This window comes from Sciurus carolinensis, chromosome 6 (assembly GCF_902686445.1).
Source record: "Sciurus carolinensis chromosome 6, mSciCar1.2, whole genome shotgun sequence".
Taxonomy (NCBI): Eukaryota; Metazoa; Chordata; class Mammalia; order Rodentia; family Sciuridae; genus Sciurus; species Sciurus carolinensis.
This window is the reverse complement of record NC_062218.1, coordinates 47181392-47198791: the sequence shown is the minus strand read 5'-3', so window position 1 is coordinate 47198791 and position 17400 is coordinate 47181392. Positions and strand designations below refer to the sequence as shown.

General features: G+C 38.9%; 1 protein-coding gene across 2 annotated transcripts; it reads right to left on the bottom strand.

Moving 5' to 3' along the window:
* Window positions 1-382: 382 nt before the first annotated feature.
* Gapt (GRB2 binding adaptor protein, transmembrane) lies at window positions 383-4190 on the bottom strand. 2 transcript variants are annotated; one of them, XM_047556604.1, is made up of 2 exons: window positions 4146-4190; window positions 383-1913 (listed from the first exon to the last, which is right to left on the bottom strand). In XM_047556604.1, exon 2 carries the CDS (start codon window positions 1739-1741, stop codon window positions 1268-1270), a length of 474 nt encoding a protein of 157 aa, XP_047412560.1. In that variant the 5' UTR covers window positions 1742-1913; window positions 4146-4190; the 3' UTR covers window positions 383-1267. The 2 variants fall into 2 exon arrangements, with proteins under 2 accessions (XP_047412560.1, XP_047412559.1); XM_047556603.1 differs by having other exon boundaries at window positions 383-2142; window positions 4146-4175.
* Window positions 4191-17400: the final 13210 nt, after the last annotated feature.

Genomic DNA, 17400 nt, shown 5'->3' with positions numbered 1-17400 from the left:
TCCTCTTGCTTCCTTTTGCTTTCAAATCTTTCTTGTCCCACTCCCTCCATCAGCAGAGCCTAACATGCATCCACCTGGCAAAAAATAAATGAAGTTTGCAGAGTCCCAGTCAAGTAATTCAGGGAAGCATATGAAAGCCTCGATTTAGAAACAAAATATCATAGCATCATAATGAACTAAGTTATTTGTTCATTGCCTTTTCTTTCCTACTAGACAGAACATGTTCAAGACTCACATCTCTCTTTTTACCACTGTATCCACCCCTCCTCCCCATCATCATGTGCACAGTACAATAACAAGGAGATAGAAGATATTCAATAAATATTCCTTAGAGGGATGAATAACGAATGGATTTATTAGGTTCTTCTCAAACTACTTTACAAAAAAATACAATTCAATTCTTGTCAAGTGAACAAATAATTAGTGCCTCATATAATGGCAGTGGGGCTAAGATATGAACATGAGGCAGTTACCCTCCATTGAGTGGGAATTTGAGATATTCACTTGTGACTGTAAGTAATAAAATACCATAGCAAACATTCATATGCATATTCATTTTTTAATGCCAAAAGAATAGAGCAAGCAGCAAAACCTATAGGATGTTAGAAAATAAAAGGGTAAATGTAGCTTTGAGATAACTCACAAGATTTGTGGAAGAAGTTATAATCTGAGGCAGGACAGTGAGAGCCATGGAAGAAATGAGGTTGGCAGGTTTTGAGATGATTCTGATAGATGCAAAGAAATTAGGGTTAAGTAGAAGATGTCATATGGAAAATTAAGTTGGAATCAACTATTAAAAAAAACCACGATGCAGGAGTTGGAATGATGAGCATTGTGTCTTTTGTAAAGTGCAGCATTAAGAGGCTTTCAGCAAAGGAGTAATGTGGTCAACGGGAGTGTTTTCTGGAGATAAGTCTGGCAGCATCAAGGGCAATTGACTGAGTGGGTAGAGACAGAAAGACCCATAAGGAGACCATGACAATAATCTCGAATCAGAAAAAGATGGTGGAAGTAGAAACAAAGAAAGGACATAACAGGTAATATTTAGAAGGAAAAATCAATATACATGGTAAAGATTTAATCCAAGAAGAAGGGAAGAGAGGATATAGAGAATGAATCTACACTCATGCACGTAGGCAGAATCCATGGGGGTGGACGTAGAGAGACTACTGATTTCATGAGAAGAACTTGGTCAACAAGAACATCAGCACCATTGATGTCCCCATGCACATTTGTCTTCCAACACAGAAACTCAGTATTTTAAAAGTTAATTAGAGTCAGGAAGAATGTAGATATCTTCATCTTGAGCTCCAGAGGCAGCAGGTTTCTGGAAGTTATAATAGTCACAGAAAGTCTCATTTCCATACACGTGCTCTCTGAAATTGGTCTGTTGAGTGTTTTCATAGAGTACCTTGTTAGTTTCTTTGTTAGCCTTGGGAGGCCCCATTTCCACATTTTCATAGTTGGCCTGCATCCTAGTTCCCCTGACAGAAGATCTGTGGCTTTGGGTTTCAACTGAGATTTTAGGCCTTGAGCCAATAATGTGGGGACTCAAGCAGAGTGTTTTTGCAAAGTCTTTTTTCCTGCTGTTTCTCCTCTGCAAAAACCTCGGTAAAGTAAATCTGGTGGTGTTACGGTGTTTCCAGTACCAAAAGCACCCAATCCCACCGACCACCAAGAGAACTAGAAGGGAAATGCCCAGAGGAACGGCCACTGAAGTGTGTCCACAGCTTTTCAACATTGCTGCACAAACAGTGCTGTTCAGTGGTTTGGGGTTGTCAGTAATAAACTCACAGGTACAGACAGATGTAATTCCTTGCAGCCTAGTACCGTTCAAAAACGAGTTTGGAAGCTTTTCTAGGCATTTATTTTTCAGATCAGAGAAAACATTATCCGGCAAAGTCCTGAGGCACCTAGAGGTGAGAATAAGTAGACTTAGTTTTGAGAGATGGCTTTCTTTGTATTGGATGCTGTTCACATGGCAGCCATTAATGTACAATTGGACTGTATCAGGGGGGATTTTATTCCACTCCACTTTCTTTTCTATCAGTGAATCACAAAATGAAGCAGGAATGAGTGGAAGATAACAGCAGAGTAGAAAACTCAAGAAAAGAAAGGTTGAATTATCTGCCATCCAGAAACCTGTTGTAAATTTAAAAAATGCATTAATTTCATATTTAGTATGTAGCATAATCAAAACTCTACCACATCTACCAATACACTACTGCCAGCATATATCAAAGAATAGATAAACGGGAAGCATTCAACTAGGCTGAATGTTCTATTATGATTTATCAACAAAACATTATTAACATATATTTTCAGACTAAACATAGAAATAGTTACACCCAATATTTCTTTTTTTTTTTTTTTGCAGTTCTGGGGATTGAACCTAGGGCCTTGTGTTTCCAAGGCAAGCACTCTACCGACTGAGGTATCTCCCCAGCCCTACACCCAATATTTCTAACAGTCCTTGTGGGGTATTTATCATCATCTACTGAATCTCATCAAATTAATAGTATTCTTTGAATCAGCCTGTAAATAATTTTATATCAATTATCTCATTTAATCCTACAACTGCCATTTGAAGTGGGTACTACTCTTATCCTCCTTTTACAGATGATAACATAGATGATTAAAAATGTTAAACAATTTCATTAACAACTAAGTAGTGACTGAATCATATTTCTCCCAAATATTACTCTTAACAAATATCTATAAAAGGTTATCAATTGTATTCATTACTATATTTGTATAGCTTAGCTCAGGGGTTTTTGAGGACTGAGAACCATATTTAATGATTTTACATTACCAGTAATAGCACTAATCACAGAAGAATTAATTTATTAAATATTTGTTAATAAATACAAAATCTGCTTATAATAACAAAAGTAATAATAAACAAAATAAAGAAAATCCAGCAGGTAGGGTCCTGCTTTCAGTGAGCACTCATGTATAGTAGTGAACTTTTATAAATTTGTTCCAGGTTAGAATATATCAGTGTGCAAATCTACCATTTGACATTTCATATAACCTAATTGAATATGAACAAAATTAATATATAAAATTTATTTGATAAAATATTGGGTCAGAAGCCCAGGTCTACATAACTTTCAATGTCCTCAAAACTCTGGGGAGTACATTGGGGTTGAGAACATATGGTCACCATGTAAGGTTTCCTCCTTTATGGGACCAGACATGAGGTTTGTGCTCAGAGTAAAAGTCTACAAAATGTCCTTTACCATCAGGATACCTTTTCATTTGCAAAACTGATGAGAATTGATCTTATGATATTTTGTGGTATAAATGATTATTTATTTGAGTAACTATTTGCCAGAATATTTGAGATAAATTTACAAAATAAATTTCAAATATTGATTGAAATTAACAAGCATTTAAAGAGGTACAGGCCTACAACAGAAATGGGTTCAGGGCTTGGGATAACCAACTATTATTCCATTGGCAGCTGAAGATAAGGTAATAAATTGACCTCTTGAGTTCCAAAAGGAGATGTATTTTTATCATCTGTGCTGTTCTATGCAGAGCAGACATTCCAGTACATTCCTAATATCAACATTGTTTGTCTACAAGGTGTTCATTGAAATAAACAACAAGAAGGTTTTTGACAGGAAAAGAAAAAAAGCATTTTCCACTTTCCTCAAAATAACTTCATAGGGAAAAACCCTGTGAGGCACAAACCCAGATCTATAAGACAAGCATGTTTTAAACAAGAGCCTTCAAATATAACTTAACACCTACATCCACTTAATTTTGTCCCATTTGAAGAAGACTTTTTCATTTTGGAAAGCAGTTCCAACAGATGACCTAATAATTATCCATTGTCATAAAAGTCACAAATTGTTGACAAACTGGAATTTATAGAGCCAGATATTGCCTTTCTGTTGGGAAGCAAGGCAAACACAGAAAAACACCCTAAGCCCAGACCTGTGAACATCTATGCCTGTAAAGAAACATGAGCATCGCTCCCAGCAAGTAATTTGGTTTCCCCCCTATGACCACCAGACGCATTTTTTTTTTCTAAAAACAGTGTTGGATAAGATAAAAGGTCATCAATTAATTTAAAGTGAACTTATTTCTCATCATTTTTCACTATCCCAAACACCTTTGATCAGGTGCTTCCTTACCTCAGGATTGGTGTGCCAGGCTCTCTCTCGTTCTTCGGATTGTGCTTCAAGTGTGTGCTTTTGGTTTAGAACTTGTTCCTCTTTTTCGCATGGGTCAGTTACTTCCTTCTTCTCCTCCTCCCGTCAGATTATTTAATACTTGCAAAGTTTCCTGACTCCAGAGGAAGTTCATATCAGGTATGCCAGAATTAAGATAAACAGCACAAGTTTTTGAATAAGGAAATCTGGCTCTTCATCTTTAGCAGGTAATCATTTTTCAAGTAGATCAGGAAAGGATCCATAAAGCCTAATCAGTCTACCGTTTTTGAGCAATATTTGCAATGCTCAGTTTAGAATCAACTGACGTTGTTTCTCTTGTATTTCATTTTTAAAAAGATTTTAAATGTAATACGTCTTTTTTTTGTTTCTTTATATGATTTCTAGAACATTCTTCATTTCAAATATGATATTCCAATGCCCACAACTTACACCTGTCCAATGAGTGTTCTAATTTTAGTTTGGGCAATACTAATATGCTTTTAAATTTATTAAAGGAGAAGTTTGCATAGTATATTCTGAGGCACACTGCTTCAGGATATGCTAGTGGGTCTCCACTGAGTAGATTTGTGAAATATGACTTCCGTGGATATTCATGGGCTCATCAGAACATGAAAGACCCTCAGCATTCCTACAGGAAGCAAGCCAAGCCAAGTCAAGTAAAAGAACTGTTTAACTTTGCTGAATAAAAGTAATCAGTATGTTCTTAGCACTTAACAAGTGTTCTACCAAGTTTTCTAAACCTTTAGTGGAATATTCAGGAAATCCTGATAACAGCCCTATGGGAGAAGAACTGTTATTAGTCCTGTTTTGCGGGAAAATGGAAGCAAAGTGAGGTAAAATAATCACACTGAGTGTGGCCAGCAGCTTGCCTTTAGCACCTTTGTCCTGAACCTCTATGTTAGCTACCCTCATAGACTGAGTAATGTTTCCCACATAGAATCTTTATTTAATGGTGCCATCCCTCAGAACCTGGCTCCCTGCAACACGAAAATGGGAAATGCTGAATTAGATAGATCACAGATAATTAAACAGGTGAACTGGGAAAATTAATGGGAATATTGCCTTTTAAATTGTACTGGAATTTCTTCAACCATACCGTTTGTAGAAGGTGGTTTGAAAGAAGAGGATTTAGTGATTGAAATACCAATCTGACATTGGAAGAACAGTCCTACCAATATATATACTGAGCACTGATATTGTATGAAGCTTTATGTTAAGTTACAGGAATGCAGTGAATAAGCTCCCTGTAATATTAAAATGTAAGAGAAGCTGGGCAGGGTGGGTCATGCCTGTAATCCCAGAGACTCAGGAAGCTGAAGCAGGAGGATCACAAGTTCAAGGTCCAGCACAGCAACTCAGCAAGGCCCGAAGCAACTTAGTGGGACCCTGTCTCAAAATAAAAAATAAAAAGGGTTCCACAATAACCAACCTAGATGACCTTTAACAGATGAATGGATAAAGTAACTGTGATATATATCCACAATGGAATATTATTCAACCATAAAGAATAATATTATGGCATTTGCAGAAAAATGGATGGAATTGGAGAATATCATGCTAAGTGAAATAAGCCAATTCCAAGAAACCAAAGGCTGAATGTTTTCCCTGATAAGTGAATGATGATACATAATGGGAGAGGTGGAGTGGGGGGTAAGAGAAGAATGGAGGAAATTTAGATTATGCAGAGGGAAATGATGGGGGGAGGGGCAGGGATATGAAAGATGGTAGAATGAGACAGACATCATTACCCTATGTACATGTATGATTACAGGAATGGTATGAATCTACATCCTGCACAACCATAGAAACTAAAAGTTGTACCCCACTTGTGTACAATGAACCAAAATGCAGTCTATAAAAATAAAAAAATTTAAAAATAGAAAGAAAAAAGGCTAGGGATAGATTCAGTGCCTCTGGGTTCAATCTCCAATGCAAAAAGATAAAAATTTTTAAAAATTAAGAGGCTGTTACCCTCATATTATTTCAAATCAAGGTGGTAAGGGCTAAGAAAGATGTGATTATGGACAAGGGACAGCCGGAGCAAGAAAAAGAGGCCTCCAGCTCAGGGTGGTCAGGAAAGGCTAGAGCTAAGACAAGGTTTATAGAATGGAAAGGAGATTTCTAGACAAAGATCCCAGGATGAAGGAAGTTGAGAAATCATGAAGCTATGAACTTTATGTTCTCTATACTCTCATAGGATAATTATCTACAATATTAGCCACCCCTCTAAATAATATGCTCACACACATGCCTGTGTATGATCTGCATGTAATGTCATAAAAATACTATTTGTATGAAATTATGTGTTCTGCTCTAGAAGTCAGGACAATTGAATGTCATCCGAAGGATGCCCTTAAAGAAATTTACTTCATCCCTATTGCTTTCATTTTCCTGTGAATAATAAGTTTTCTATTATCGCGTCCCACCGCGTCCCTTTCTGGCCGCAGAAAGACACGACATACGTCTGAAGCTTCAGAAGTTTATTGTGCACGGTCTTCCTTCCTTTCCTTCCTTTCTGTCCCTCTCTCTTTTACTCTCTCTCTCTCACTTTCCCCCTCCTGCGCTCTCCTCTCTCCCTCTTACTTAGCCGTTCCTCTCCTTCTCTCACTCTGCTCTCGCCTGCTTCGGCCGCTTCTGCACTCTCCTGCTTTCATCCGCTTCTGCGACCGCCTTCCACCTCTCTCTTGCACTCTCTTCTGCATAACCCCCTCCCCCAGGAAGACGCCAAGCTTATATACACTTCAACCAATCAGGGGAGAGCACACGAGGTAAACCCGCGGACAGCTGCAGGCATAGAACAGTTACGCGAGGGAGGCATACTCTAATCAATTAGCCACTCATCAGAATTTGCTGGTTGTTTACTGTATAGCTAGCCGCTTTTGGCCCAGCGCCAGGCGCCATCTTGACTATGCCCGAGGCTCCGGAAACCCCGACATTCTATAAATAAATGGAGGGAGATTGCCTGGCACCTTCTTCAAGTAGGACTTTTTTTTTTGGTACTGGGGATTGAACCCAGGGATGCTGAATCATGGAGCCACATCACCAGTCCCTTTTATTTTTTATTTTGAGATAGGGTATTGCTAAGTAGCTTAGGGCCTCACTAAGTTACTGAGTCTGACCTCAAACTTGCAATCCTCCTACATCAGCTTCCTGGAATTACAGATGTATGTCACCATGCCTTCTAAGATTTTTTATTTTTAATTTATTTTTATTTTTATTTTTCTGATTACTAGAGATTGAACCCAGGGAAACTTTGCCACTGAACTACATCTCCAGTTATTCTTACTTATTTATTTTTGAAACAGGATCTTAATAAGTTGCTGAGGATCTAAGTTGGTGAGGCTAGCCTCAAACCTACAATCTTCCAACCTATGCTCCTCCTGCTTTAGACTCCTGAGTTGCTGGGATTACAGGTATGTGCCACCATGCGAGGCAGAAATCTTTTAAAGGTAATAAAAGTCATTCTTTAAATTATTTTTAAAAATGCTACATATATTAAAATAGAATTATTATATAATTTTATTTTATGATTGGTTTCGTGTCTTGAATTGTATGCTTTATAACTTCCTGATCTTTGATTTACCAAGGTACATTTAATTTTCTTTTTATATTTTTTTATTCACAATAACTATGTCTAGATTTCTTTTTTTATGCTTTTTCTTCTACAGTGCTATGTGTATGGGGGATAAAGGGCTTAGGAGGTGGTTTATTGTCCTATAGTGTAATTTTGTCTGGATAATTTATTGAAGTTGAACTTCCTTTCCTACTAATTGAGAATGTCAACCACTTCACTTGTACCTTAAGTTCCTAGAAATTTCTTTGTCAATTAATTTACTGTACTTTACATTAACCACGTGCTTTCTTTAAGCATCTGAACTGAGGAATATTAGTAATAGTAGATGTGGACAATATTTGTATATGTGGATTTTATTTGAAAGCTTGGAAGATGAACAGAATTTTCTTAACTATTCTGTAAAAAACCCCAAAGCTCCATAGTGTTTGTTCAGGGTATTATGGGAATCTACATTTTAGTATAAAGTTGTTTACCTGGCAAAGGCAATACATTTAGTGGCTAGCAGATTCTTTAATATTGATTGCTTTATAAGATTAATCAAAAAAGGCAGGCAGAGCTTTGATGGAATGCACCACTGCCTTCCACTAGTATACTTTCACCATAGGGGCAGAGGAGCTGTGTAAATTTTAATAAAGGTCAAAATATAACCATTGTTCTTTAGTTGTGCTGAGGAACAATCCTGTTAGCAACTGGTAGACTTAAATTACATCAGTTTGGGGGTGGGGTGGATGAATTTTAGTGGAAGAGATCTCAGATATTATTTAGGAATTCATTCCCAAACCTGAAACTCTATCAAAATCACCTAAAGTTTTTAAAATAGCAAATTCCTGGGATCTTGGGATTCTACCTCATTAGGTTTGAAGTGGGGCCCAGACATCTTTATTTTAAATGTTAAGAGCAACACCAAGGAATCTCTGGATAGGGGAAAGGTTTATTTTACAAACTATAAGGGGAGGAATTTTTACTTTTTACTTGATAATCTTTTGTAATATTTGATAGTTTTTCCACTAACATGCACCATTTTTGTATCAAAAGCGAACATTAAAATCTCCTCAAGATCATTTTGATTTGCAGCCAGGCTTGGGAATATTAATACAAATGAACCTTCTGACTGAGGTGCAGGTGGTGTTGCTATTTACTCCATAGTCTCCAGTCCCAAAATAGAAACCTAGCCTGGATGTAAAACCTAGTCCCTGGATGCTGACCCAGTACTTCCTCACTACACCATGATACTTTCTCCATAAGAGAGTCCTCTGATGTCCCCTTCAAGATACTTGTCTTTTTTCTTCTTACATCATCAAGAAGTTAGGAAGATGGACCAGGGAGAACAAACCCAATGGCTGGAGGCATAGAGAACCATAAAATGTGTTAATCTATGTGTGGACCACTTGAGGTCATGAGGCCTGCCACAGGGAACACTTCTCAGGCCTAAATGATATGTATTACTGTGGTTCACTTGGCAACTTAGAAAAGTTAGATTATGGTCTAGAGGTTAAGAAGAAGACACCAAAAGAAAAACCAATTAAAAGACCTGGGAGTGAGCTGAAATCTTAGAGTAGTTTGATTTGCCTTTCTCTAATTACTAGAGACATTGAACATTTTTTCATATATTTATTGATCGACTGTAGATCTTCTTCTGTAAAGTGTCTATTCAGTTCCTTAGCCCATTTATTGATTGGGTTATTTGTTTTTTAGGTGTTAAGTTTTTTGAGTTCTTTATATATCCTAGAGATTAATGCTTTATCTGAGGTGCAGGTGGTAAAGATTTTCTCCCAATTTGTAGGCTGTCTCTTCACATTTTCTTTTCTTTCTTTCTTTCTTTTTTTTTTTTTTTTTTTTTTTGCTGGAAGACCAATGTGATCCTACAATATGTATAATCAGAAAAATGAGAGATTATACTCTATTTGTGTATGATCTATCAAAATGTATAAATGCATTTTAGTGTCATGTACAACTAATTAGAACAAATAAAATTTAGAAATTAAAAAAAAAAAAAAAAAAAAAAAAAAAAAAAAGACCTGGGAATCCCATTCCTAGGTAAATGCTTAGCAGAAACAAGTGTCATTGATCTTTATAACATCTTTACTTAGCAGACCTCAAAGACCCAGAAATAACCCAATGACCCATCAGCTATTTTATTAAATGTGTGAATGAAGTACAGTAAATTCACAGAAAGAAATAATACACAGCAATGAGAAAGAACAAACCACTTATATGCATAGCATCACTGATGAATCTCATAACTTAGAATTAAAGAAGCCATACATAAAAGAATGTATATAGTGTGGCTCCAGTTATATGAGATCACAATCATGAAAGCTTACTTACGATATAGATGGTAGAGGTAGAAGAGGTGAGGTTGCTATAGACCTACAGGTGCATGAGCTAGCCTTCTCAGATGCTGGAGATGTTCTGTGCCTTGAGTCTTGTGGTTGTTACTCTGTGTATCTCTATGTAGTCTTTCATTAAACTATACATTGAAGATTTGTGGCCCCTATGTCAACTGTATCTTGATTAGAAAAAAAAACAAATTGGAAATGAATAATAAGAGACAATTCTTTTAATAATCATGAAAATGGACAAAAGTAGATATACTTTTTGTTTCATTTGATCATTGCTGTTGATAATGAAGATAGGAGTTATTTTCTTGATAAATCTTGGGCTTCATCCCTTTCAAAACAGGGGGTCTTTACTTTCAGAAATCATGAATATGATCTCTCATTGGCACAGCTTAACTCACTGAAGGGCTATATCCTGTCCCCTAGTCATGTATGCCCTAAAAACACAGTGGTGTAAAACAATTTTATCTTATGAAAATTGAGATTTAGAACAAGAAGTAAAATGTCCCCAAATCTTGCTTTCTTCAACCATAGGACAACAATGATGTCATGATCCCCAAGTTCCTTCAAATTCTATTAAATATGAATAAAGCATATGAGAATGATTGTCATCACATTCAGAGGCATGTGGAATTGGGTTTCATGTTTAGTATATACTTCCTTTTCATCGAGGTCTCTTATTTCCTCATAAGTCTTTCCTAATTGCTCTGCAGATCAGATAGCATGACCGAGTCTTGCTTCAACTTCAGTTGAATGACACTCACTATTCTTCCCCTATGTTCCCCCTTTTATTCCATCAGATCAAAAGAAACATTGAAAAAATTGAGGAACCATTGAATATGGAAAAAATCGAACCATTTTAGTTCTTTATGAATGAAATGGAAAGTGGCACGATTTATCATTCCTTAAGTAGATTCCGTGCCCCTCAGATTGTGCTCAATTTCTCAGTTCAGAAAACCTATATACAAGTTCAGCTGATTTTTGTGTGCATTTGAGGAGACAACTACTATAATCTGGGATTAATAATAGGCTCCATATTCATCACTGTTTAATCCTGCCAAATTTTTCAGTATATTTTGAGAGGCTGAAGATAAGCTATCATAATTATAAAGATAACAGGTCAGATTTGAAAATTTCAAACCCCATTCAGGCTAAACTTGAAAGTAATAGAATTCACAGAGATCACTCTTCTATGTACACTGTCAATCGATCACTATTACCATTTCTGACCTGGCGAGGAGACTAGCTCATCAGAGGAAAACTCTACTCTAAGCTCTTTTCCTTAATACCTTGTGTGTTCTTGCTTGACAGTGATTCTGAGCAAGAAATTTGGGGAGACAGAGAGAGCAGTAACTGCTTTTGATCCACTCCTTTAACAAAATGAGATGGTGCCTTGTCTATCTCTATTCCCACATGGAGTAGTAGAGGGTGAAGAAAACAACGCAACACTAACAGAGGGAGTGGGGGGGGGCTGTCCACAAGGGTCCTAGAAATCAGAGCCCCATTTTTCTCCCATTGTGCAAAACATATATTAGAAGCAAATCCATCTTCAGACGAACATTGGTGAACATTCACCTGGAACATCAGCATGGGGCATAAATGGTTCATGGTCCCAGGTCAACCAGCAATGGCTTGGTTAATCCTGCTTCTGCGCTTCTGCGTAGATCTCCATCTTCTCATTAGCTATACTAACGATAAATTAGACTAAAGTCATATTGATCTTTCTTCTCTTAAGATAGATGTCTCTCACTGTGATATGCTCCTTTAAATAGTAATTTATCATAATTTAAAATCTGTCTCCTATTGTCCTCAGAGTCTATCCCCACTGCTGATATTAACCACATGGGGCCAGTGGTTCACAGAGTACCTCAATTTTTTCATCTGTAAAATGGATTTAGGGGGCTGATGATTCTTAACTCTAGTTGCTTATTAGAATCTCTTAAAGAGCTTTAACAATATTGATCTTAGGTTCTGGGTCACAAAAATAATGTAAAATCTCTGTGAGGGTAGGTAGAGCTTTAATATTTTTAAAAGTTCCTTAGGTATTTAAAAGTCCTTCGCAAAAAAAAAAAAAAAAAAAAAAAAATCCAGTACTAAAACCTCAGACCTTTCTTGAACTAACTTTCTCCTACTCTGTGCCATATCATCTTTAGTAAACCATTTAACTCTTTTCTTCAGTTTGCTTCACAACCAAACGGAACTTGAGTGTTGCAAAAGAAAAAATAAATCTTAAAAGTACCCAAAGTTCAGCAGAAAAAAAAATACACTACTAGGAATTTACATCCTTGCTAAAATAGCACTAATAATTCACATTTATTGAACACTCTGGCATGTGTCAGATATCTCTCTAAACCCTTTACAGGGGTTTTCTTTTTTAGATCCTCAGATAAGCATAGGAATGGGTACTGTTCATTGGTTCAGAGATGAGAAAATTGAGGCCTGGTCAGGCTGTTACCTACCCCAGGTCAGAGAGTTGATGTCAGAGAGCTGATGTCAGAGCTTGAACTCAAATGTGAACTACGAGAACTGAGTCCAGAGCCTGTGTTCTCACGTCTACAGTCCTATGTCCTCCTGTGTATATCCACATCCCTGCGATGAAGTCCCAAATTGAAATCTGGCTGATTTCAATGGGTACACAGTTGAATCCTATCTGTTTCAGAATATTTGACCTGAATTAAAGATATTATCTGTGACTTAGGAAGGTTGGTAGATTTGACAGTTCTTACTGGTTCTGTGTCTTGTTTCATTGGTTGTTTATCTGTTCTTTTTCATGCATGGTTTTGGGAATCAAAACCAGGGCCTCACACACACTAGGCAAGTGTTCTGCCACACAGCTGCGTCCCAGGCCCTCCTTGCCTCGGTTCTAATGCAGTATGAGGAGATTCAGTAAATAATGGAGGAGATATAAAAATGAGAGGCTTAGCTGTAAGATCACCAAGTCCATAAATAAGAGGCTTTTGTACAGCTTATAGACAGGAACTGGCAAGCCGAAAATGAGGCCTGAATATGCGACTCTTGTTGCTCTTAGGGAAAACAGTAGGAACAACCATGAACTTAGTGAGTTGCTGCAGGCAGAGGCTGCCCGCTCAGAAAAGAGGCTGCTGCATACACAGGGACATGTCTCTCCTCCAAACCACATCACCTTTTGCCTGAAGGCAATGGCCATGAATAGGCCCTCCTATCCTACACTGGTTAGTGTACAATGCCTTATCCTTCAAGCTGACAGGGTGATAGATCTCAGGTTATAAATCAGATCACATCATCGCCCTGAATAAGACCCCATGTATGGTTTCCTCTCATCTTAGAATTAAACCCCAACTCCTAGGACAGAATATAGACTGTTGGCTGGCTCCTGCCTCCTGTTGTTACTCCCCGCTGCTTCCTTCCCAGTCACTAGACTCCAGAGACACCTGTTTTTTCCCTGCAAGAAGGGTCTGCACCAGGGTGTCCCTTTACCGCAGTTTTCTTCTCCACATCCTCCTTCAGATTTCCTCTTCAGGGGCCAGCCCCCTGAGAGCATTTCCTTGACCAACCCAGCATGAAGACATTGCTGTGCACACCCTTGCTCACCCACACCCCGACCCACACACTCACTCACTCCCAACCCCAAACACTGTTACTTTCTGTCACAGGCACATGCTAACACTCACTTTGATACCTCTGTTCTGATGTCACAACAGTGTGGAGCATTCACTAATACCTGGATAGGTTGTGTCTATTCTTTCACTTCCTTGTGACCTTAGTGTTGAGTTCATGAGAAGAGGAACCACGTCCTTCACTGTTCGACTTCTTAGCAATGTCCCTTCTGTCATGTGGAATGTGTCAATTTGCTTACTGACCAATGAAAGAAATAAGGATTATCCTGAGAGAGTGAACTTTGGACTGACACAATAGAATTTTTTTGGTGTTAGACATGAGTACATATGCAAGAGTATCTGAAACATCTTCACATATGTATATTTTATACCCAAGTGCATGTATATACACATGCACACAAAAAGAATTTAAAGAAAAATATTAAAGTATTTATCAATGCACTAACTCTTCGAGTAAAGGAGTTGAAAATCACCATTACTTTGGAATTCTTCATTTGTCCCACCCCTGACATTTATTAACCCTCAATTCTAGAGTAATCACCATATAAGTTATATATATATGTATATATATATATACACACATATATATATACACATATGATACTGGGGATTGAACTCAGGGGCACTCAAACACTGAGCCACATCCCCAGTCCTGTTTTGTATTTTATTTAGAGACAGGGTCTCACTGAGTTGCTTAGGGCCTCGCTTTTGCTGAGGCTGGCTTTGAACTGGCGATCCTCCTGTCTCAGTCTCCCCAGCCACTGGCATTACAGGCCTGCTCCACTGTGCCCCACCATTTCTGGTCTTTCTAATAGCTATACTGCCTAAGTTTGCATCTGCAAATCACTTTGGAAGACTGAAGAGTAAGACAGAATATGACAGTGTAGAGAGAGTGAGATCCTGGCCTTTAGATGCAGCTCCCAGGAAAGGAAAGTGGCCCAGAGTCATGGGGCCACAGGCTGTCCCACAGGTGTCCCAGCTTGCTGAGAGCTCAGGGCCCTTCAGGGGGATCTGGTGTCAGTTGAACAGGACTGGAAAATGCTACAAGAAGCACACATGTTTCTTGAGTGACAGCAGAACACAGTGTGGACCAGACATTGCCTATCTGATGGATATCCAAGGTCAGAATATTTTCTGCTTTGTATTTTCTGCTTCTAAGTGTGGCCTTTAGAGGTAGGTCAAGGAAGAACATGTCCATGGGGTAAAAGGGACCATCGGCTCATCCAGACAGGACGTCATCAGGACAAGTCAAGGGTGACCAAATATCAAGGACATTCTATCCTTGTGTTTAAACAGTGTGTAAAATCAGCTTGAATAGGATCCATTTTTTGCAACTAAAATTATTACAGACACCCTGTGCTTTTACTTATTTATTATATATATATTTTTTTATTTTTGCGCCTTTAGGCTGACTTAGGTCAGGCTTTATTGGACATTGAACTTAAATGTAAATTCCATTTAAGTTCTTTTGCTTCAAGAGATGGAACCCAAATTCCAGCTGGCTTCCATAAAGGGAATCCAGTCACTTGTGTAACTGAAGATCCTGTGTAATAGATATGGAGAATGAAAGTTCCCCAAGACAATGAGGCCTGAGAAGAGGGAGTGAGGAAGAAGGCCATTCCCTGAGAGCCTTCATCTCCCAAGACAAATGTTTTCCAGGTGCCCACTGCAGATGGGAAGGAGGTGTCTTATCACCCTTAAAGAAACAGTCTCTAGAAGCCCTAATCTCCTCTAAGGTAAATCCTCTCCAGACACTGCCCCCAGACCCCCGGCCCCCAAAAAAGTTCAAATTCCTGAGTGCCCAAGGAAACTGATTTGTATACTAGACCATCCCTCAAAATAACCTGTATAAACCCAGTCCCTTTCTTTGTTCAGTGGTTCATTTTCCACTAGGGAATTGGGTCATTTCATCCCTGCATCCCCTGTTCCTGGGTGAAACTTCATTTCTGAATAAACAGCCCAGCTGATACATGAGGCTTCTGTCCTACCTGGTCTTTTTGTGCTAACACTATGAATTTAATTTCATTGGTAATATTTTATTTCTCAAACTGCCTAGTTGGTACATGGGTGTACAGCACAATAATTTTGAGTATCTGAATTATTTCATGATAAACCAAAATAAAACAAATAGGATGAGGTTCTGTCTGGGGGTTTGAGAAATGTCTCCAGCTCTCAGTCTCTCCTTCCCTTCCCTGGTTCCCCTTCCTCTGGGCCTGCACCAGGTGGGGATCCCCTGTAGCTGCTGGCTCAGTGCACGTGCAAGTGGCAGTTGGGCAAGTCTGCTCATCTTCCCCACAGCTCCACAAGTCCCGGGATTGGCCATTGGCCTGAGGTTCAAACCAGATCTTGGACCAGCCTGTGTGTCCACATATCTGGGTGCCCCAGTGGGTTAGGTGAGGCTACCCCACCTGCCATACCACGGAGGAAAGGAATGACAATAGCCACTCCCCACCCCCACTGGCCTGCCACCCCATGGACAGTTAAAGGATAGTGTGGGGTTTTGACTAGAAGGAACAGAATGGATACTGAGCAGGAGAAGTCCAGGTGAATGCTTCAGTTCTTGAGCAAAAACAAGACAAACGGTTCCCTCAAGACAGAGGTAGCTATTTCTCCATTTGTCTTCCAAATTCTATTGAGGACATAAGGTAACTCCAAACCAGAATTACTGTCACTAAGTAATTGACAAGGAAATTATTCTACTGGTAGAGGAGAAGTGGACTTATGCTTTCATCAATAAAACCAATGTTAGTATACCCAGAGACAGAAATTCCCTCCTTGACCAAACTCTAGCCAAGTCCTTCTGAGTCGCCTTCTCCACAGAACATCAACATTGGCTTACAAAATCTTGAACAAACACCAACACAATTTCTAACAGGCCATGGCCACATCCCTGGGATGATCCTAGCCCCCTTAAAGTGCCTGTCTGAAAAAAAACAAAGAACAAAAAGCCTCAAGGGGGACAAAAGATTTCAGATTGCTCCAGATGACTCCAGAAAAGATACAGCACCTTTCTCCCAGAGAGGAGGGGAGGAACCTAGCTTTAATAAGCGCCAGCAGCAAACCCAGCTCTTCCCAGTAGACCACTACTGGCTTCCTGCTTTTTGTGATTTTTTTCCACTTTCCTGACTCTACTGAGCCCTGGCTCAGCCCGCACGATTTCTTCATTCTCTTTTTAAAACGTCCAGGCACCTCTGTGCCAATCACAGTCAATTTTAGTTCGCATCGAACTCTTTTCCCTATCACACTACTTTATTACTGATTCAAATCTGTCCTTAGCTTTTTAGGAGTGCCCAGCGTTGTTTATGTTCAACACCTGTATTATGTGTATGGGAGAAAATACCAGAACACCAGTGCGCTTCAGGAGCAAAGGCTGACATTCAAAACCTGGAGAAGGCTGCCCTCTATTGGCCTAAAACCTTGGCTTGGCCAAGCATTCTTTTTCTTTCTCACACCCACTCTTGACATACTTGCCCAGTTGTTACTGCCTTTGCTATAGATGTGACTTTTGTGCAGTTAGAAGCCATCATCCTCCAGACCAGCACAATCTAAGTGAGGTCGCGTGGGTGACTTCTAACTGTGTCATTCCTCTGTGGACAGCCTTCCTGAAAGTACCAGTCTACTCTCTAACAGAACATCTTTATGTGCCACGTGGGACTGGCCAAACAAACTGAAAACCACTGTTCCTCTATATCAACTCAATAAACTCT

What these genes read in the sequence shown, in the direction of transcription:
- Gapt (XM_047556603.1), bottom strand. Translation starts at nt 2,134, where the DNA reads ATGGCAGATAATTCAACCTTTCTTTTCTTGAGTTTTCTACTCTGCTGT.